Source organism: Rhamphochromis longiceps, linkage group LG22 (genome assembly GCF_057381845.1).
Source record: "Rhamphochromis longiceps isolate RC_006_pf linkage group LG22, R_longiceps_female_GT1.1, whole genome shotgun sequence".
In the NCBI taxonomy this organism is placed as follows: Eukaryota; Metazoa; Chordata; class Actinopteri; order Cichliformes; family Cichlidae; genus Rhamphochromis; species Rhamphochromis longiceps.
Genome location: NC_140577.1, coordinates 3,496,498 through 3,519,634, shown reverse-complemented (window position 1 = coordinate 3,519,634; position 23,137 = coordinate 3,496,498). Strand labels below are relative to the sequence as shown.

General features: G+C 39.6%; 3 pseudogenes and 2 gene segments (V, D, J or C); 4 read left to right on the top strand and 1 right to left on the bottom strand.

Annotated features, from left to right (window-relative positions):
- The first annotated feature begins 1,516 nt into the window (after positions 1–1,516).
- LOC146643135 (Ig kappa-b4 chain C region pseudogene) lies at positions 1,517–2,617 on the top strand (annotated as a pseudogene).
- Positions 2,618–3,428: 811 nt separating this feature from the next.
- Positions 3,429–3,898, bottom strand: LOC146643134 (immunoglobulin kappa variable 2-29-like). The segment is given in 2 exon segments: positions 3,429–3,736; positions 3,853–3,898. Coding segments are annotated over 2 exon segments (354 nt in total).
- Positions 3,899–6,172: 2,274 nt separating this feature from the next.
- The window catches only part of LOC146643129 (Ig kappa-b4 chain C region-like), a 55,686-nt gene continuing 38,721 nt past the window's right edge, over positions 6,173–23,137 (top strand). Inside the window, exon 1 of the C gene segment in view lies at positions 6,173–6,240.
- Positions 7,208–7,650, top strand: LOC146643133 (Ig kappa-b4 chain C region pseudogene; annotated as a pseudogene).
- The window catches only part of LOC146643128 (Ig kappa-b4 chain C region pseudogene), a 63,645-nt pseudogene continuing 54,962 nt past the window's right edge, over positions 14,455–23,137 (top strand).

Below are 23,137 nucleotides of genomic sequence, written 5' to 3'. Positions count from 1 at the left end.
CTTCAATCAGCATGTTAAAGAATGGTTTTTACAATTAAATCCTCTGTCTGGACTCTTGGGGTAACTCTCGACTCTGCATACATTTAGGATTCTAATGCAAACCTCTATTTCTCTGTCTTCTTATTCATTTTTATTCATTTTTTTTGTTCATTGTAATTCATTGTACACTTTTGTAAGCATCATGGGAAAGCACCAGCTTACGTCATTGAACTTTTTCAGCCATACAGCCACAGCAGGTCCCTGATTTCTTGTGATCAGGGTCTGTTTACTCTACATCATAACAGGCTGAAAACTAAATGAGACAGAGCTTTTTCCACAGTGATCCCAGCCTCTGGAACTCTCTCCCTCTGAGTCTGAGATCTGTGGACGCGGTGGTCTCTTAAGAAACAACCAAATGTCATGTTATTAGACTTGACTTTAGTAAACTCTTTTCTTTAATGCTCTGTGATTTTCATATGAAGCACTTTGTGATGCTTGAAATGTGTTACATAAATAAAATTTCACTTACTTACTTTTGTCATATTGTTGAGTGATGGATCAGCCTGCTTGTCACAATACTGCACATGTTAACATTTTATACAGATAGGATTGAAATCGGGCAGCACTGTGGCACGGTGGGTAGCACTGTTGCTGCACAGCAAGAAGGTCCTGAGTTCAATTCCACCATCAGGCCGGGGTCTTTCTGTGTGGAGTTTGACATGCAACTTGTGGGGATAGGTTAATTGGATAATCCAAATTGTCACTAGGTGTGAATGTGAGTGCGAATGGTTGTCTGTCCCTGTGTGTTGGCCCTGCGACAGACTGGCGACCTGTCCAGGGTGTACCCCGCCTCTCGCCCTATGACAGCTGGGATAGGCTCCAGCACCCCCCGCGACCCTGAAAAGGATAAGCGGAAGTGAATGGATGGATGGATGGAGGATTGAAATCAGTAAACAGTATGGAAAGATAAAATAAAGGTTGTGTAATTTTACTAAAGAATGCTTCATATCAGCTGTCAGAATTACACAGGGAGTAAATCGACAGTGCTCGCCCCCTAATCATAAGTTCGGGGATTCAAATCCACCGAATGGCTACCCTGAGTTACCCCTGAGCAAAGTACCATCTCTACTCACTACTCCCCGGGTGCTGGATTGGCAGCTGCCCACTGCTTCACAACAACAACAATCTTTATTTATAGAGCACATTTAAAAACCAACGGCATGCCAAAGTGCTTAACATAGAACAAATTAACACAAGCATAATCAGAGTCATAAAAATAAAAGTGTAGAATTATGTTCACAGGAAAAAGCCACCAATAGAAAAAATATAACTATAGCACATAGCTATAGTACAATATAACTATGTCATCAACACACAATGGGATAAGACATACACAGCGCAAATAAAAAGCATGATAAGAAAATTAGTAAAATAAATCACTGCAGACAAGGCCAGCATTTAACCGGTAGAAAACGCAAGATTAAACAAATACGTTTTAAGCCGTGATTTAAAAGATTGAATAGAATCAGACGCCCGAATGCCAATCGGAAGGTTGTTCCACAACTCTGGTGCGGCCAGGGCAAACGCTCGATCACCTCTAGACTTCAGCCGAGATCTAGGCCGCACCAACAGAGACTGTGAGGATGATCTTAAAGCCCTAGCAGGAACATATAAGTTTAAGAGTTCCTTAAGATAGCTCGGTGCTGTGTTATTAGTGATTTTAAAAGTAAACAGCAGAATTTTAAATTGGATACGATATTTCACAGGCAACCAGTGCAAATCAGCTGGGACGGGAGTAATGTGGGAGAAAAAAATTAACATTTATTTTGATGTTTTTCCTGATATCACAAGGAGGCTGACAGAATTTTATGTGTAAATTTGTGTTTGAAATCTTTACCTACTTGCTGTTGATAAAACTGTTCCTTTACAGTAAGTTGTGGAAAGATTAATTTTACTTGAATAAAAATTCTTCTGCATCATGTTCCCCCATTTCAGATCAAGGTTAACTGTATAGAAAAAATCTGTTCATGAAGAAAATTGTTTTAGTGAGTTGTGTTTTTAAACGTATTTCCCAGTAATCCTTAAAATCATGAGTGAGTCAGATTTTTGTGAGTTTAACACTCTTTTGTCAAATGTTGCACTTTTTTCCTTCTGTATGTGGTTTGGACATATTTCACTGCTGTTATTTCTGTGCTGAGCGGTTTCTTAAAGGGAAGTGAAACAACGTGTGAGTGACTGTTGGAGCAGAAAAACATCTGACAGAAACTACCTGTTACCCGTTCTCTAAGCTGATTGGTGTCTCCTAGGTGATGTCCGTCCCACCCTGACGGTGCTCGCCCCTTCCAGTAAGGAGCTGGAGCAGGGGAATGCCACGCTCACATGTCTGGCCAACAAGGGCTTTCCCTCAGACTGGAGTCTGTCCTGGATCGTTGACGGCCGCAGATGCAGCGGCATTGGTTGGGAAGTGAGCAGGAGCCCCGGGGCGCTGCAGACAGACAGGCTCTACAGCTGGAGCAGCACCCTGATGCTGCCTGCAGACCAGTGGGAGAAGGTGGGCTCTGTGACCTGTGAGGCCACGAGGGGCTCCGATACTCCACTCTCAGAGACTCTGAGGAGAGACCAGTGTTCCCAGTCCTGAGCTGATTCACTGGGGGCATGATGCTGTTTTTTGTTATTGTTGTTGTTTTTTACACTTTGCTACAGCTCTCAGTCTGCAGTCTTTTTCAGTCTCAGTCTCTTTATTCTTAATCTGTTTGTTGCCTGTTTTATGAACTTGTCAAGATTTTACAGCAATAAAGATTTTTCACCTGAACATGTCCTGTTATTTCTGCTGTTTGTTATATATGTTTATAAATATATTAACATGGATTTCAACATTTTCAACATACTTTATTAAATAACAGTTTTAATGTGGTTACAAACACACTGATTCATTGAAATAAATAAAACCACTTAAAGAAGAAAGAAAAATATATAAATACTGGAAAAGTCAACAGGCTAAAACGCAGTAAACCATGTTTGTTTGTAAATAATTTATATTCATATGTATCATGTTGATAACAACAATCATGATATTTGTAAATAAAAATACTATATTTATTAATCATGTAATTTTCCTGCACCTGTCATAGACGAGCACATGACGTCCAACAATGACCCAGTCCAAAGTTTAAATGTTAAACGTCACACTGACGTCCAGGTTGGGTCAGGGGTGGACGTCCAAGTGTCCATAGTGGACTGTGCCTGATACTAAAAATCAATAAGGTCTTGTTTATGCTCTTGAATCATTTTTGTATTGTTCTTCAAACTGAGTTAGAAAGGAAAACTCTAATAAAATGTGTTTATGTGTCCTCAGTGAACTGTATCAGTCTCTGCAGTATCTTCCAGCTGCAGCAGTCACTTCAGTTTCTGTTCAGTCTGACTGAGGGAGGTTTTTGTACGACTGTTTTTCACTGTGTGAACGGGCGGCTGTAATCCTGCTGACAGTAATAAACTCCTGCATCTTCAGCCTGAACTCCACTGATGGTCAAAGTGAAGTCAGTTCCAGACCGACTCCCACTGAAACGCTCAGAAACTCCAGAGTACCGACTGTTAACACTGTAAATGAGGAGTTTGGGAGATTCTCCAGATTTCTGAAGATACCACTGCAAATCATTGCTAACACTTGAACTGGCTTTACATCTGACAGAGACAGTCTGTCCAAGAACAACAGACTGAGCTGTAGGAGTCTGAGTCAGGACGATTTCTGCTGATGAACCTGAAAATATTAATGAGATGAGAAGAGTTATTGAGAAAAATCCATATTGGAGAAAATTTATTTGAATTTGAAGTGTGGAGTTGGCTGCATGCTGAAGTTTTCACAGAGAGTCTCACCCTGAACAAGGAGCCCCAGGGTGGCCAGCAGTAGAGTCAGTGACATCATCATTGTGCTGCTGGTGTGTGAGTGGCTCTGAAAGGCCTGGACAGCCACTGATCAACACTGGCCTCTTAACAGCTGTGAGCAGAGAGGCAGGACACATATGCAAACACACAGAGTCAGTCATCTTTTCCTCATCATGTCATCCTCTGTCACGTTCATCCTTTAGTTAGTGCAGTGCTTTTTTGTTTTACTTTGTATTTTTATTTATTCAATTTGCATTTATTAATTAAAGATATTTCAGCACACAGGAACATGTATATTTACTTAAGTATCCAAATCTCCACAATGTTTTATCATTTTACGTTTAAAAGGTTAAACTTGACCAATTTTTCTTTTCCAATTTCTTCCATCATTTACTTTCAGAGAGTGTGTGATGACTCATGCTGTGGTAGCCATGAATATAAATAATTATATATTATTATACATATACATAAATGCATTAATTGTTACCTTTCTTGAAAATGTATCAGCCCTGATACTACAACCCCACACACCACTGCCAATCCATAACTAGTAAAGACGTAGTGTCGATCTGCAGGACCAGCACCCCAATACAGCAAGTCTGGATCAGCTCTCTGTTTAAAAAGTTCTCATCTCTGATCCTATCCTGACGTTTAACAAAACTAAATAGAAAAAGGTTATTTTGTCTGTTTTGCTCTTTTAAAGAAGACTCTTTCTTTAGTTAATCGATTTTGTGAGCCAAAGATTTCCCAGCTGTTGAATATTAAAAAGCTTTCTCATGCTGTCAGTGTCATATCAATAAATATAAAAAAGCCAAGATTTTACTGAAGAATGCAGAGGAAGATGTAGATCCTTTTCATAAATGGAGACTTAAACGACATCTATTATATTTGTTCTGAGTGATCACTAGTGTCATTAAACTTTTCAATCTTGAGTTGAGTGAGCTTTTCCAGGATGACAGGAGGAACTATGTGTCACGGCTGAGCAGCCGGTGTGTTTGTGGAGTGGACCCAAGTGCACCACAGAAGAAGAGAGAAGTTTAAACAAAAGGCGAGCCCTTTATTTGGCTGGAAAAAACCCCACAGGAATAAAAAACAAGGCAAAGCATACAGGGGGAGTAAACTAAAACTACAAACTAAACTGGGAAAAGCTAGACTATGTCAGCTATGACAAAGTGATATGAATATGATTAGTAGGAGCATGCAAGAAACTATGATGAGAAAACATGAACATGGCCTGAACAGAATGATGAAATACGTCCTTTTAACCTGACGTGATGTGGGGGACGGAAAACAGACCTAATACCCACAGGAGGTGATCAGGGAAAGTGGAAACACTTGGGAAAACAGCTGACTGGAATACACATAATGATGCCACAGGGAAACAAAACACCATGAACATGGAAATACTAGACTCTTCAAAGTAAAACAGGAAACTTGGAGAGACATAGACATGATAACATATGATAGACTAACACAGAAAACAGGAAAAGACTCACAAACAAGGAGACTTGGGTGGTAACACAACTAGGCTAAACTTCAATTAAACCCTAACTAAGCATAACACCACAAGAACTTCATATATTTTAATATAACCAAGAAACCAAAAATACTAAATAAACTCAAAACACAGGGTCACAGACTCAGCCCCTGACACTAGGGATCAGTTAATGCTTTAATGAGGATGGAAATTATGTGAAATTATGTGTTTTACAATCATTAGAGCTTAATCTAAATGTCAAGGAGATTTTGGGCCGATGTGTTACAGAGCTCTCCGTCTGCATGATTTGGGAGAAAGGGCCTCATCCCTCCAGTACAGTTCAAAGTCTTTGACAATCAGTGCCAAGGAGCACTGAAGATGTTCCTTTCAGTGGCAACTAGACACTAGTTTTAAAATGTATATATATATTCAGTTTATTGGAGGCAAATATGTCTTTATGTATTTTTCAGTATTTATGGTTTTATCACAATTAACCTACACTGTATATCACGTGAAAAATGAAAAACAAAAGATATTTGAGAGAATCAAAAAGGTCTCAGTTTATACTGACACATATTAAATCAAGTTTTAAATTCCATTTTAAATTGATGATTTCATTATTGATTGATTTGATATCATCAGAGGAAGAAGTCCCATTTTCAAAACTCATATATTCAAAAATAAAAATATATCTTCTTTAAATGTTTAGCACTGCAATAATTTCATTTTTTTAGATCAGTTGGTAAAACTGAAAAGGAAGGAGTGAATGATTTTGTTGAGTTTGTTTGTTTCAGAGTCAGAGAGCCGTGTCTCTCTACAGTCAGAGGTTTTTGTACGGCGCCTCAATGAGTTTGTATCACTGTGGTACACGTTCGGTGGAGGAACCAGACTGGAATTTGGAAGTAAGTTAAACTTAGAGCTTTTTTAAATATATTTTTTCATTCCTTTCATTTCCTTTAATATTCAGCATACTAGGGAACAAGCTATATTAACGAATCATTACTTCATGATTTCATAATATTTACTGGCCTATGAACAAAGTTTGCTTTTAAAACGCATATTCAAAAACTCATAACATTTTCTAATGAAAATCTGGGATGTTTCATAGTATTAATTATTATTTCTGGTTCTGATGATAAAGTTTTATTTTGAGGGCTTGTAGGTTTAGTTCAGTCTGACAGAGTCAGAGAGCCGTGTCTCTCTACAGTCAGAGGTTTTTGTACGGCGCCTCAATGAGTTTGTATCACTGTGGTGGACTTTTGGTGGAGGAACCAGACTGGATGTTGGAAGTAAGTTAATTAAACTGTGTTTATTATTAAATGTTTTATCATTTTCTTTTATAACTACTTGTTAGGCTGCTTAGATGAGAGAAAAGTATTTTTTTTATTGAAAATAATTTAGTGTTTGATGTTTGTCCTTTTTACTGGACTAATTCAGATGAGCTCTGCGAGTTTCTCTTGTTTAATCTACATTTCTGTCACAGTAAAATGTAGACAAGAGTAAACTTCATCATCTTATGATTAGTTTGTAAATTTCCACCTCATCAGCTGCTGTTTGGATGAGTTAAAGTTTGCTTTCTGATGTTTTTATCGTGTCCGATGTTTCAGATTTAGTTTGAAATCATGTGAGCTGTTCAATAACATTTCAAATCTACATGAATGAGTAGCTGCTCTGTGCTTGTGTCCACTAATGTCTTCAGTCGTCCATGATTTAGACTTCTAATCATTTTAAAGCCAAACTTCTGCTGTAAATGTTTCCACATCTGCTTCTTTTATTTCCAGTGTAGTTTGAACATATTTCAGCTCAAACTGTGTGATGATTCTCTCTGTGCTGATATGCATGAGAGGTTTCTTAAAGGGAAGTGAAACAATGTGTGAGTGAATGACTGGTGGAGCAGAAAAAACACCTGACAGAAACTTCTTAACGGAGAAATTCAAATTGTGGTTCGTGTCCTCTAAGCTGATTGGTGTTTCCTAGGTGATACCCGCCCCGCCCTGAAGGTGCTGGGTCCCTCCAACAAGGAGCTGGAGCAGGGGAAGGCCACGCTCATGTGTGTGGCCAACAAGGGCTTCCCCTCAGACTGGAGTCTGTCCTGGAAGACGAGCGACAGCAGTGGCAGCAGCAGCATCAGAGGGGAGGAGAGCAGGACTCCTGGAGTGCTGCAGAATGACGGCCTCTACAGCTGGAGCAGCACCCTGACGCTCACTGCAGACCAGTGGGGGAAGGTGGGCTCTGTGACCTGTGAGGCCACCCAGGGCTCCCAGTCTCTGGTCTCAGAGATACTGAGGAGAGACCAGTGTTCCCAGTCCTGATGTCAATCACTGAGTCTTTCATGCTGTTTTTCTTCTGTCTCTTTGTTTCTTTGTGTTTCCAGATTTAAAAAATAAACTCATCAAACAGTCATGTTTCCATCTCATAATGACAACAATCAGAGCAACAATCTCCTCTAGTTTCATCCTTTTGTGTCTGTTGTAAAGCTGATATTTCAAACTCTTAAAAGAATAAAAATGTACCGAGAAAACATGTTCTTTGACTCTGTGAGTTTAATAAATGCACATTAAAAAATTAAGATTTTGTAATATTTGTAAAACAGACCAAAATAAAAATGTAAACAGACACATCAAGTGTAATGTGCAGTGAAAATGGTTAAATATATTTTTTAATCCACATATTAAATATTTCTCTATAAGCTGTTGAGGTCATGTCAACCATAGATTATCTGTGTGCTCTTCATAATTTCTAGTCTCAAAGCTGTTTTATGATCTACATTTTAATCTGATCTAAAACCTAATAAGTAAAATTAAACAGCAGGGTGTCATCTGTATGTTTAAACAGAGATCATTAAAAAAAAGTATAATTGAAGACTTAATAAATTTTGATTAATGAACTATTTGGCAGTGAAACTCTGATGAAGCACCAAAGCAGAGAAGAGTCTAGAAGCTGGTGGTGGCAGAGGTGAAGCAGGTGGAGACTTAGCTGAGGATCTCTAATTGTCAGGATGAGGTGGAGATCAGGAGTCTGAGAGTTAAAGCACACAAAACAGAGGCTGAGTAACTCACAGAAGGCAGCGAGACAATAACTGGACTCAAATAATGACGACAGAATTGAGCTTGAAGTGGACATGATGTTAAGAACAGACTAACAGAACAAACACAGGAATGCAGGCAGATGAGAGACTACAGGTCTGCTTTAATCAACTTATATAGAAGTTAATCTCTTCTAGTGTTCACAGCAAAATGAGAGAAACTCACTTCACTAAACTTCTTAACACAAGACAAAGACCACAGTCTGTCAGGATGATGATCACATCTTATTTTCATTGGTTTCAGATTTAGGTAGGACTTTATATTAATGTCACACTTTTAAGCATTAGTAAGATATTATTTTAAAGAGAAACTTTTTAGTTCTTTGTTCTGTCTACATCAATACTTTGGAAACTGACTAAATAACTTTAGGTTTTTACAACAGTAACAGTGATTCGTTTGTGCTGGAAATATCCAAATGAGGCTAAATCTTCACTGAACACATCCCCTACAAACACTGTTATAACAGCCTGCTTGATTTGTTAATCAGCAGAATATCAGAATATTATAGACACTAGTTGTGATGTGACTACAATGATTTTCTGGATTTGTGTGATGAAGGACTGCAGCTGAGCTCCACAGAAGCATCAGTTTAATATTTAACAGCTTACAAATAGAAAAGAGCTGCTCATCAGTGCAGAAACACTGACAACAGTATTTGTATTTCTAATGACAGCTTGTTATATTTTACAACTTGGATTAATATAAAAATCTTTAATGAGCAAAAACAACATTTTTTTTCTTTGTGGACCTTCCAGCTACGTCTTTTCATCTGAACTTATTGTTATAAATGTAGAAACTAAGAATGAGTCAGACTGATGGGCTGCAGAGAACATCAGTCATCTAAAAATAATGTTAATGTGTTAAACATCTGGAGCCAGTGTTGTGTCTGTATTCTGTGACTCATTAAACATTTATCTTTTTATTCGGGGACACCACTTCATTTCTTTTTTCATGTTACTAACAACGTATTCAATAAGTTTATGAATGTTAAACTGTGAGTGCACACAAATGAAATTCCACAGTAAATATTAAAGTAATCGTTCCTCCCAGTCTTTTAGTTTGTTCTGCAGCTGTTGCTTCAGATCAGTTCCTCTTCAGCTGAGAGGTTTTTGTACGACAGATTTTCACTGTGTAAACAGAGTGTTTGTTTTTGAGCCTCAAATTTATGTTTAGATTATTTAAATTAAACTTTATTTTTTATGTTGAGCTGTATGATATTTATTGATTTTATTTTCATATATTTTAACATAAAGGTCTTATTTTACTGATAACTGTTCAAATTTAACAAATCATAGATGATATTATGGTGGTTCTAGTATGGAATGGAGGTCAAAGGTCACAATGAGTTTTCTCTATAACTATTCGACTTGTTGAACATGTTGACTGATTTTTACTTAATTTTTAGGGAAAAGAGAAAAAGAAAAGATTTTTAGATTGGAAGCAAATGTGTGTGTGTGTGTGTGTGTGTGTGTGTGTGTGTGTGTGTGTGTGTGTGTGTGTGTGTGTGTGTGTGTGTGTCCTCAGTGTGTGTGTGTGTGTGTGTCCTCAGTGAACTGTATCAGTCTCTGCAGTATCTTCCAGCTGCAGCAGTCACTTCAGTTTCTGTTCAGTCTGACTGAGGGAGGTTTTTGTACGACTGTTTTTCACTGTGTGAACACATACTGACTGTTGATGCGGTGATAACTCTGACAGTAATAAACTGCTGCATCTTCAGCCTGGACTCCACTGATGGTCAGAGTGAAGTCAGTGTTTGATCCACTGCCTGTAAAACGAGCTGGAATCCCTGATTGTCGAGTAGTAGCATACTTAATGAGCAGTTTAGGAACTCCTCCATCTTTCTGTTGGTACCAGTGTAAATAGTTGCTATAAACATTCTGACTGGTCGTACACTTGATGCTCACAGATCCTCCCACAGCAGAGCTCACTGCTCCAGGCTGAGTCACTGTGATCTGTCCTCTGGACTCTGAGGACACAGAGACAAAAACATAAAGCAGCTTCATGGTTTTGTGGGCTTCATTTCAGAGGGACAGATGTTGATAGAGGAGAGGAGTTTGATTCTCTGGACTTTACCTGTGAAGCAGCAGCAGAGGAGAGTCCAGATGAGGACGCAGATCAAAGTCATGTTTTTGATGAGGAGGATTTCTGTGGCTTCTGTTGTGATGAAGGACAGCTGTCAGTCATCCAGTGTTCAACTCTCAGGACTATAAACTCTCCCAGAGCACTGGAGCATGGTGCTGCTGATGCAAAGTGCCTCTCTATGGAAATCATCTGACTGACTCCAGCAGAGACTTGGATCAGTCTGATGATTTCTATCAGTGGATCAATCACTTCATGATAATATTGACCAACAGTCTCCAATTAGACGCATTTGTGTTGAAATTGTTCCTTTCTGAATGTCTGTTATTTAAACCCACTTCATTTTTCTACAACATTATGGTTTTCATACCACTTTAAAGCGCCTTAAAGAAGTTAAACATTTTCCACTTTATAGTTTTACAAAATGACAGAGAAAACTGAAGAAAACTATTTTCAGGAAAATGGATAAAATCAGTACTGTCACTATTATTAAATGAGATCATTTAATTTATGATCATTAGATCATTGAGGGTCACGCGATTATTTTTAAATTCATGACTCACTGTCTTCCTTAGATTTGATTGAACACAAGTTTGACATTTTATCGATTTCAGAGTCAGAGAGCTGATCAGTGAGTTTGTATCACTGTGGTGGACTTTTGGTGGAGCAACAGGCTGGAAGTTAACTGTTAGTAGATTTGAGTCACTCAAAGAACTAAATTCTGTACTTTTATTGATTCATTTTAAAACCCTGATGCTGCTGCTACATTTTGTTGAACTTTACTAATTATATATTCTGACTCTTGGATTTGTTACATTTTGTCTTCAGACAGAGTAATATCTTCTTCACTTCTTCTTTTGTCTCCCTGAAAATGTTTCAGTAGAACTTTTGTCTCTAAAGCAAATATTGTTTGAAGTTTTTCAATTTCAGAGATAATATATTTTACATTTTGTGCTCCCTTTGTCAAAGGTTTACTTTTGCATAGCAGAAACAAAAGCACTTAATCAGCATGTTGTCCGAGTTTAACTAATTTAATGAGTTTTCTTTTTTTTTAAATTTAATTTCTGTCATTGACGAGAGGCCCTCCAAGAACATAAATCTCCACCAAGGCAGCTCATTCTACTGGAAGTATTTACTTTGAAGGAAATAGTTTTGTATTTTTTTCTTTCTATATTTTGTTTTCTTGGTTTTTAAAATAAATACATTTTAAGAAGTTTGGAGTGCTGTAGAAGTCAGATAAGGGTAGAATGATGGATTTTTACACAGACATTGTATTATTCCTTTATATAGGAGCAGATTGTCAGGGGCCTGGGAGAGTCTCGCCATGTTTGGTCATGACACTGCTCCCAGGCGGGGTCCTCTCCAGTTTTCCTTACAGCCGCACCTTTTCACAGTCAGAGGCATTTCATAGAGTGACAAGTTTTCTCCTCATTTTTACATCAGGGACATGAGCTCCATGTCAGGAACCAGTCACACGCAGATGACAGGGACAGAGAAGAATTTGATGTTTCAGACATGATCACCTGCACAAAGCCTGCACAACCTGATCCTAAGGCTACGTCCACACTAGCCCGGACAGATTTGAAAACAGCCTTTTCTTCTGAAAATGCTCCGCGTCCACACTAGCGTTTTCAGTCGTTTTCACAGAGTTGTGCGTCCACATTGAAAACGTTCCAGTCCTGCGCAAAAGCGAGTGAGAATTAAAGAATTTGAAGAAAAGCTATCTGGAGCATGTACAAACTGATATTAATCTTTTTTTAGTGCTGTCAAAATTGAGAGCAATCAAAACAAGTGCTGTATAATGCCCTCTGCTATCTTTGTTTAATCGGTCACATGACTGCATCACATGACTAAAATGCGTCATCGTTTTAGAAAGTCGACGTTTTAGAGTGTCCACACTGCGACGGGACAGCTCCGTTTTGAAATGTATGCGTTTTCGAGAGCGTTCTCAAAACTCTCAAAGCCGAAGTTTATAGTAGTGCAGAAGCGAATGTGTGTTGTCGTTTCAACAATAACGATTCACAACTTTTCCTTGGTTGCATAACAGTGTACAAGGGGGGCTTTTTTTCCACTGTGCCAAAGTTTATTCAAATCAGTCAACAAGTGTGACCCAGCCTTTGTCCGTGTAGGCTTTAGAAATTTAGGGAAAAGGCTATCTTCAGGTTCTCAGGACATGCAAAAAGTCAGTTACATATCCATGCCATTAACATCTTTGCTCAAAAAGAGAATACTGTTGTCACAAACAAGGATGCAGTGGACTCGAGAGCAGACTCAATTGCTCGAACTATGTACAATTTATTTGAAGGAAAAAGGTACTTAAACAAGGCTGGGTCTAACAGAAACTATTCGCAGGAACTGAAGGAGACCAGAGGACGGGGAAACGGACGTGGAACACAAAGAGAACACGGGCGGGAACTTCTGCAAACACAGGAAAGAGGTTTTACTGATCTGGTAAACAATTAAAGGGCTGAGGTGAGTGGTACTAGTGGAGAGTCTTGTGCTTACTTGAAAACACCGACTATTAGGCAGAGGAGGGGTTGCCGTGGGAGCATCCCAGGGATGGCTGAGAATGTGGGGAAGCTGGTCCAGGTTCCAGGGTGTCCAGGGGAGAGGGATCCACCGTTGAAGTACGGGCTGGAGGGCAGGCTGAGGAGAAGGTGAGTGTGTAGTCCTAGGGTTCTAGGCAGACTGGAGAACGGAGTGGAAACAGAGCAAGACGGGTGATGTATCTGGAGAACACAGGAGACGGAGAACACATTTACCCACGGTCCAGACAAACAGAGTCCAAACACAGTGGAGGCTAGTTTACCACTAGTGGTAGCAGGACGAACTGGCGAGGAGTGGCAGGCAGCGCTGGCTTAAAAACCCTCCAGATGGAGGCCCAGAAATTGGAAGCAGGTGATGAGCTGGCCAACTCCACCCCAGGGGACGGGCAACAGGAACCTGGACCACACCCGACCAGACACTCCCACGGCATATGACAACTGTAGCTTCACAGCTTTCTTCAGCTGTTGCCAGATAAAAGGAGGAAGCAAGTTATGGATTATTGAAGACTGTAGGCTCCATCAAATACTTAGCTTGGCAAGGTTTAGCTCTACGACTCAAGACTCAAGAAGTTTATTGTCATTTCGTATGGTGTTACCCGGGCTGAAACAAAATACTGTTTCTCACCAGCCTCTACAGTGCAATAAACAATACAGTTTAAAAAGAATACGTTTAAAAAAGAGCAGCAATAAATAATAAAAAAGGCAGTAATAAACTGCAACAATATAGATAGGGATAAATAACATAAAATCTAAATTCTAAAACAAACTCATTCAGGTAGGTAGCAGCAGTCCTTTCAAAGAAGGTCATGTAGGTGTAGTTGTTGGTATAGTTTATTGGTGTCAATACATTGATGTAAATGATTGAATAGAAAAAACAAATAAGCAGAGTTGCCATGTGGAATTTCTTCCATCTGGCAATAATTTCCTTTGGCATTAATAAAGTATTCTGATTCTGATTCTGAATACAGCAGTGGAGAGCCGACAGGCAAACATTCCGGTGGGCCTCTGGCATTTAAAACAAACCTATTTATTTATTTAGAGAAAAAGAAGAAGAAGGTTGAACTTTTTTGATGTCAATAAAAAAAGTTAATAAAGGCCGGCACATGGATGTGGAGAGAAATGCAGATTCAATCACAGGAAGTCAGGATAAAGTTCACTCAGAAGCTTTATTATGCAACACAATAATAAACAATGGCACTGGAGACGATTTCTTAGTGTGGGGATCACAAAAGTGAAGGTTTTGGCAGGTGGAGTGGGGGTCGCTCCAGTGGGAGGGATGTTGGCTGAGTGAGCTGGATGGATGAGTGTACTGAGCTCAACATGATTAATCCAGTGATGAAGAACAGTTGAAGGCAGGAGAGCAGACAGGTGATGAAATGTGAGTCTGTGAACATGAAGCAGCGTGAGCATGACCTGCGTACAGGTCGGTATGCAAACTGCTGATAATGTGACTGGTGGATCTGAGAAGCTCCTGAGAGCACAAGGAGAACAAGGAAAGGTAAACACAGCACGAGACGTAAAGGCAGCCTGTTACTAACATGTTTTGAGCAGACGGACCAGCAAAGAAGAGATGCTGATGCTGGTCTTAAACACTGCCGCTTGTCCTGGATCACAATCAGGTGAGCATGGCAGGTGTGCTGACGAGGGCTCCGCCCAGAGGTGGAAGCACAGAGACATCATGGAAAAACACAGCCAGCTCCCCCTGACCATGACACTTTTAATGCCCATTTATAGAAAGTCATTTCTTGAACTGCTGGTTCAGTGTTTTATTTATAAATACCTGCTCCAAAACCACGGAGGTCAGGCAGAGAGACACTCTGAAAATGAAGGACAAAAACATTATTATCCATCCTGAACGTGTTTTGTCATCTGAGTTCAGGAAGTTGTTCTCAGGTCACCGTTACCTTGAACCTCAGTGTAGAACAAACAGAAACTTCAGATCCTTCATTCCCTCAGCTGTTAGATTCCTGAACGCTGACAGGAGTCGTTTAGATGAATGTTTCTGTGATTCTTCATTTTCAGACATTTACCCTTCATATTCTGTTTATTTATTTCGAACATTTTTGTTCATTTTGATGCATTTATTTACTTTTTCCTTGACCTCATTGCTTGTTTATCTCTGCCTTGACGTGCAACAGTGCTCGTGATTATTGTTTAAAGACTGTAGGCTGTGTGAGTTTGACCATGTGAGCAGGTAGTGTGGGAAAGCTGCAAACTTTGGAATTAATAAAATTATCTGAACTGTGAATCTAATTTTAAAAATGCAATTTTTAAAAGCATGTTGCACTGTTTCTTTTTTATTTTTATAACATTATGCAAACAGTGAATGATTTTGTTGAGTTTGTTTGTTTCAGAGTCAGAGAGCCGTGTCTCTCTACAGTCAGAGGTTTTTGTACGGCGCCTCAATGAGTTTGTATCACTGTGGTACACGTTCGGTGGAGGAACCAGACTGGATGTTAACTGTAAGTACATTTCACTCATTTATGAAGCTCAAACTTGTATCATTAAGGTTCATTTCATTTCCTTCTACATAAATACTTCATGTTTCTCATAAATATAAAATCTAATATCAGTGTAAATTTTGAATTCAGACTAAAATCGTCTTGTGCATTTATTTTTACTGGAAATTAAACTTTCAAAAGTTTTTTTTTTCTTGAAGAAAAGTAGAAAACGTTTATATATTTTACATTCTCATAAAAGTTTTGTCTTCAACCTTTTGCTGCAAACTAAAATTAATAGTTCTTAAAGATTTAACATTATTAACGACACATTAACAGTTTGCTGTCTGAGATTTGCTGATTTTATGAATTTTAATGTGTGAGTAAGTACAGTTATCTTTATTGTTCCCTAATAGACCAAAAAAAGGTCTATGCTTTTTTCTGTTTTACATACAATTGTTTATGACAAGTTTATGAGAAAAATCTGACATGTTAATTTCTGTTTGTTTTCTAATTATAAAACTAATAAATAATACAAACATAACGCACATGAGTACATCAGAAGTCAAAGAAACGCTTTAATATTTTTATCTTTGGTACTGAAACTCGTCTGTTGCCATGGTTCAGCAGTGAAGCCTGTCTTTTACCATGGTTACCAATCTCAGATAGAGAAGTGAAACAGCTGAAGAGCAGTTTCAACTCCCAGTTTCTCTAACATCTCTCTCTCTCTCTCTGCAGTGGGCCGAGTCACCCCCTCCCTGACCGTGCTGGCGCCCTCTAGTGAGGAGCTGCAGCAGGGGAAGGCTACAGTCATGTGTGTGGCCAACAAGGGCTTCCCCTCAGACTGGAGGCTGTCCTGGAAGGTGGATGGCAGTGGCAGCATCAGCTGGGAGGAGAGCAGGAGCCCCGGGGCGCTGCAGAATGACGGCCACTACAGCTGGAGCAGCACCCTGAGGCTCCCTGCAGACCAGTGGGAGAAGGTGGGCTCTGTGACCTGTGAGGCCACCCAGGGCTCCCACACTCCACTCTCAGAGACTCTGATGACAGACCAGTGTTCCCAGTCCTGAGCTGACTCACTGGGACTCTGATACTGGCTTTAGTCTGCAGCTTCTCTCAGTCTGCTCTGATAGTTTTCATGTTTTCATGCTTGTGGCACTGTTGATGGTTTTAATACTTCAAATAAAAACTGAGGTCTTCAAATAGTGGTTTTCATGTGTTTCCATTCAGCTGCTCTTCTGTCTGATAATCATCCTTCAGGTTCAGCAGTGATGCTTCCATACACTGAAAATCTCTGCTTCAGTAACTTTGACTGAGAGAATCACATGTGCTGTATCACATCAGAGTGTAAATGTAAAAAAATGAAAACAACTAAAGAAAAGAAAAAGCAATAAGTTAAAAATAGAATCACAGCCAACAGCTGCTCCCTGTTATAAATAGTTTTAAAGTCTTTTGCAGCTGCATTATTTTCCATCATGTGGGATTTTGTGATGATCTTTGCTGTTGGGTGTAGAAGAAGTAGAAAACATGGTGACAGATTATTGTAACCTGCATGTGACCCATGATGAGACCCGTCCTGGTTTTCTTCAAAGTCAGAATTGATAAAATAACCCAAAGAAAAACTAAACTTTCTTTATCAACATAGGAGACACTAAAAATGTCTCTTTCAGAACATCAGTGCAGGTTAAAAAGTGTAAATGTCAGAATAATTTATGTCACAAAGATGAAGTTAAAGACTTGATGAACTAAACTTTAAATCTTCAGATCAAATCATGTGAAATATTTCTGTGACCAAGAATGTAGCTGAGCAATCTACATACATACATATATCAGTACTGCAGTTTACTAAAATATTCTCATTTAATAACTACTTCCCAGTTTGAATATTTACAGGAGAGTTTCTTCATCACAGATCTGACTCACAGTATCAACTGTTTTGTGTTCCACATGTTCTTCTGTGCGAGCTCGTCAGGATGGACACAAGTCTGATGTTTTGAGTCAAACCCACATAAACATTACTGTGTGTGTGTGTGTGTGTGTGTGTGTGTGTGTGTGTGTGTGTGTGTGTGTGTGTGTGTGTGTGTGTGTGTGTGTGTGTGTGTGTGTGTGTGTGTCCTCAGTGAACTGTATCAGTCTCTGCAGTATCTTCCAGCTGCAGCAGTCACTTCAGTTTCTGTTCAGTCTGACTGAGGGAGGTTTTTGTACGACTGTTTTTCACTGTGTGAACACATACTGACTGTTGATGTAGTGATAACTCTGACAGTAATAAACTGCTGCATCTTCAGCCTGGACTCCACTGATGGTCAGAGTGAAGTCAGAGTTTGATCCACTGCCTGTAAAACGAGCTGGAATCCCTGATTGTCGATTGCTAGCAACATAAATGAGCAGTTTAGGAACTCCTCCATCTTTCTGTTGGTACCAAGCTAAAAAGTGATATGGGCTGCTATAATAAACATTCTGACTGGTCGTACACTTGATGCTCACAGTTGCTCCCACAGCAGAGCTCACTGCTCCAGGCTGAGTCACTGTGATCTGTCCTCTGGACTCTGAGGACACAGAGACAAAAACATAAAGCAGCTTCATGGTTTTGTGGGCTTCATTTCAGAGGGACAGATGTTGATAGAGGAGAGGAGTTTGATTCTCTGGACTTTACCTGTGAAGCAGCAGCAGAGGAGAGTCCAGATGAGGACGCAGATCAAAGTCATGTTTTTGATGAGGAGGATTTCTGTGGCTTCTGTTGTGATGAAGGACAGCTGTCAGTCATCCAGTGTTCAACTCTCAGGACTATAAACTCTCCCAGAGCACTGGAGCATGGTGCTGCTGATGCAAAGTGCCTCTCTATGGAAATCATCTGACTCTAACAGGGACTTGCTTCAATCAGCATGTTAAAGAATGGTTTTTACAATTAAATCCTCTGTCTGGACTCTTGGGGTAACTCTCGACTCTGCATACATTTAGGATTCTAATGCAAACCTCTATTTCTCTGTCTTCTTATTCATTTTTATTCATTTTTTTTCTTCATTGTAATTCATTGTACACTTTTGTAAGCATCATGGGAAAGCACCAGCTTACGTCATTGAACTTTTTCAGCCATACAGCCACAGCAGGTCCCTGATTTCTTGTGATCAGGGTCTGTTTACTCTACATCATAACAGGCTGAAAACTAAATGAGACAGAGCTTTTTCCACAGTGATCCCAGCCTCTGGAACTCTCTCCCTCTGAGTCTGAGATCTGTGGACGCGGTGGTCTCTTAAGAAACAACCAAATGTCATGTTATTAGACTTGACTTTAGTAAACTCTTTTCTTTAATGCTCTGTGATTTTCATATGAAGCACTTTGTGATGCTTGAAATGTGTTACATAAATAAAATTTCACTTACTTACTTTTGTCATATTGTTGAGTGATGGATCAGCCTGCTTGTCACAATACTGCACATGTTAACATTTTATACAGATAGGATTGAAATCGGGCAGCACTGTGGCACGGTGGGTAGCACTGTTGCTGCACAGCAAGAAGGTCCTGAGTTCAATTCCACCATCAGGCCGGGGTCTTTCTGTGTGGAGTTTGACATGCAACTTGTGGGGATAGGTTAATTGGATAATCCAAATTGTCACTAGGTGTGAATGTGAGTGCGAATGGTTGTCTGTCCCTGTGTGTTGGCCCTGCGACAGACTGGCGACCTGTCCAGGGTGTACCCCGCCTCTCGCCCTATGACAGCTGGGATAGGCTCCAGCACCCCCCGCGACCCTGAAAAGGATAAGCGGAAGTGAATGGATGGATGGATGGAGGATTGAAATCAGTAAACAGTATGGAAAGATAAAATAAAGGTTGTGTAATTTTACTAAAGAATGCTTCATATCAGCTGTCAGAATTACACAGGGAGTAAATAGACAGTGCTCGCCCCCTAATCATAAGTTCGGGGATTCAAATCCACCGAATGGCTACCCTGAGTTACCCCTGAGCAAAGTACCATCTCTACTCACTACTCCCCGGGTGCTGGATTGGCAGCTGCCCACTGCTTCACAACAACAACAATCTTTATTTATAGAGCACATTTAAAAACCAACGGCATGCCAAAGTGCTTAACATAGAACAAATTAACACAAGCATAATCAGAGTCATAAAAATAAAAGTGTAGAATTATGTTCACAGGAAAAAGCCACCAATAGAAAAAATATAACTATAGCACATAGCTATAGTACAATATAACTATGTCATCAACACACAATGGGATAAGACATACACAGCGCAAATAAAAAGCATGATAAGAAAATTAGTAAAATAAATCACTGCAGACAAGGCCAGCATTTAACCGGTAGAAAACGCAAGATTAAACAAATACGTTTTAAGCCGTGATTTAAAAGATTGAATAGAATCAGACGCCCGAATGCCAATCGGAAGGTTGTTCCACAACTCTGGTGCGGCCAGGGCAAACGCTCGATCACCTCTAGACTTCAGCCGAGATCTAGGCCGCACCAACAGAGACTGTGAGGATGATCTTAAAGCCCTAGCAGGAACATATAAGTTTAAGAGTTCCTTAAGATAGCTCGGTGCTGTGTTATTAGTGATTTTAAAAGTAAACAGCAGAATTTTAAATTGGATACGATATTTCACAGGCAACCAGTGCAAATCAGCTAGGACGGGAGTAATGTGGGAGAAAAAAATTAACATTTATTTTGATGTTTTTCCTGATATCACAAGGAGGCTGACAGAATTTTATGTGTAAATTTGTGTTTGAAATCTTTACCTACTTGCTGTTGATAAAACTGTTCCTTTACAGTAAGTTGTGGAAAGATTAATTTTACTTGAATAAAAATTCTTCTGCATCATGTTCCCCCATTTCAGATTAAGGTTAACTGTATAGAAAAAATCTGTTCATGAAGAAAATTGTTTTAGTGAGTTGTGTTTTTAAACGTATTTCCCAGTAATCCTTAAAATCATGAGTGAGTCAGATTTTTGTGAGTTTAACACTCTTTTGTCAAATGTTGCACTTTTTTCCTTCTGTATGTGGTTTGGACATATTTCACTGCTGTTATTTCTGTGCTGAGAGGTTTCTTAAAGGGAAGTGAAACAACGTGTGAGTGACTGTTGTAGCAGAAAAACATCTGACAGAAACTACCTGTTACCCGTTCTCTAAGCTGATTGGTGTCTCCTAGGTGATGTCCGTCCCACCCTGACGGTGCTCGCCCCTTCCAGTAAGGAGCTGGAGCAGGGGAATGCCACACTCACATGTCTGGCCAACAAGGGCTTTCCCTCAGACTGGAGTCTGTCCTGGATCGTTGACGGCCGCAGATGCAGCGGCATTGGTTGGGAAGTGAGCAGGAGCCCCGGGGCGCTGCAGACAGACAGGCTCTACAGCTGGAGCAGCACCCTGATGCTGCCTGCAGACCAGTGGGAGAAGGTGGGCTCTGTGACCTGTGAGGCCACGAGGGGCTCCGATACTCCACTCTCAGAGACTCTGAGGAGAGACCAGTGTTCCCAGTCCTGAGCTGATTCACTGGGGGCATGATGCTGTTTTTTGTTATTGTTGTTGTTTTTTACACTTTGCTACAGCTCTCAGTCTGCAGTCTTTTTCAGTCTCAGTCTCTTTATTCTTAATCTGTTTGTTTCCTGTTTTATGAACTTGTCAAGATTTTACAGCAATAAAGATTTTTCACCTGAACATGTCCTGTTATTTCTGCTGTTTGTTATATATGTTTATAAATATATTAACATGGATTTCAACATTTTCAACATACTTTATTAAATAACAGTTTTAATGTGGTTACAAACACACTGATTCATTGAAATAAATAAAACCACTTAAAGAAGAAAGAAAAAAATATATAAATACTGGAAAAGTCAACAGGCTAAAACACAGTAAACCATGTTTGTTTGTAAATAATTTATATTCATATGTATCATGTTGATAACAACAATCATGATATTTGTAAATAAAAATATTATATTTATTAATCATGTAATTTTCCTGCACCTGTCATAGACGAGCACATGACGTCCAACAATGACCCAGTCCAAAGTTTAAATGTTAAACGTCACACTGACGTCCAGGTTGGGTCAGCGGTGGACGTCCAAATGTCCATAGTAGACTGTGCCTGACACTAAAAATCAATAAGGTCTTGTTTATGCTCTTGAATCATTTTTGTATTGTTCTTCAAACTGAGTTAGAAAGGAAAACTCTAATAAAATGTGTTTATGTGTCCTCAGTGAACTGTATCAGTCTCTGCAGTATCTTCCAGCTGCAGCAGTCACTTCAGTTTCTGTTCAGTCTGACTGAGGGAGGTTTTTGTACGACTGTTTTTCACTGTGTGAACGGGCGGCTGTAATCCTGCTGACAGTAATAAACTCCTGCATCTTCAGCTTGAACTCCACTGATGGTCAAAGTGAAGTCAGTTCCAGACTGACTCCCACTGAAACGCTCAGAAACTCCAGAGTACCGACTGTCTGCGTTGTAAATGAGGGGTTTGGGAGATTCTCCAGATTAATGAAGATACCACTGCAACTCATCGCTAACACTTGAACTAGCTTTACATCTGATAGAGACAGTCTGTCCTGGAACAACAGACTGAGCTTTAGGAGTCTGAGTCAGGACGATTTCTGCTGATGAACCTGAAATCATGAAAAATAGGAGACGTTTAGAGAAAGATGATCAACATCCAAACATTCGAGGATCATTTCTCTAACATGGAGAACAGATGGAAGAAGGTCAGTGCTGCTGGTTTCAGAGTTTCTCCATCAGAGCAGAACATCATTGTGGTGAACCTGGCTGCATGCTGAAGCAAAGTTTTCACAGAGAGTCTCACCCTGAACAAGGAGCCCCAGGGTGGCCAGCAGTAGAGTCAGTGACATCATCATTGTGCTGCTGGTGTGTGAGTGGCTCTGAAAGGCCTGGACAGCCACTGATCAACACTGGCCTCTTAACAGCTGTGAGCAGAGAGGCAGGACACATATGCAAACACACAGAGTCAGTCATCTTTCCTCATCATGTCATCCTCTGTCATGTGACACGTTCGTCCTTTAGTTAGTGCAGTGCTTTTTTGTTTTACTTTGTATTTTTATTTATTCAATTTGCATTTATTAATTAAAGATATTTCAGCACACAGGAACATGTATATTTACTTAAGTATCCAAATCTCCACAATGTTTTATCAATTTGCGTTTAAAAGGTTAAACTTGACGAATTTTTCTTTTCCAATTTCTTCCATCATTTACTTTCAGAGAGTGTGTGATGACTCATGCTTTGGTAGCCATGAATATAAATAATTATTGAAACATATACATAAATGCATTAATTGTTACCTTTCATGAAAATGTCCTGATACTACAATCCCACACACCACTGCCAATCCATAACTAGTAAAGACGTAGTGTCGATCTGCAGGACCAGCACCCCAATACAGCAAGTCTGGATCAGCTCTCTGTTTAAAAAGTTCTCATCTCTGATCCTATCCTGACGTTTAACAAAACTAAATAGAAAAAGGTTATTTTGTCTGTTTTGCTCTTTTAAAGATGACTCTTTCTTTAGTTAATCGATTTTGTGAGCCAAAGATTTCCCAGCTGTTGAATATTAAAAAGCTTTCTCATGCTGTCAGTGTCATATCAATAAATATAAAAAAGCCAAGATTTTACTGAAGAATGCAGAGGAAGATGTAGATC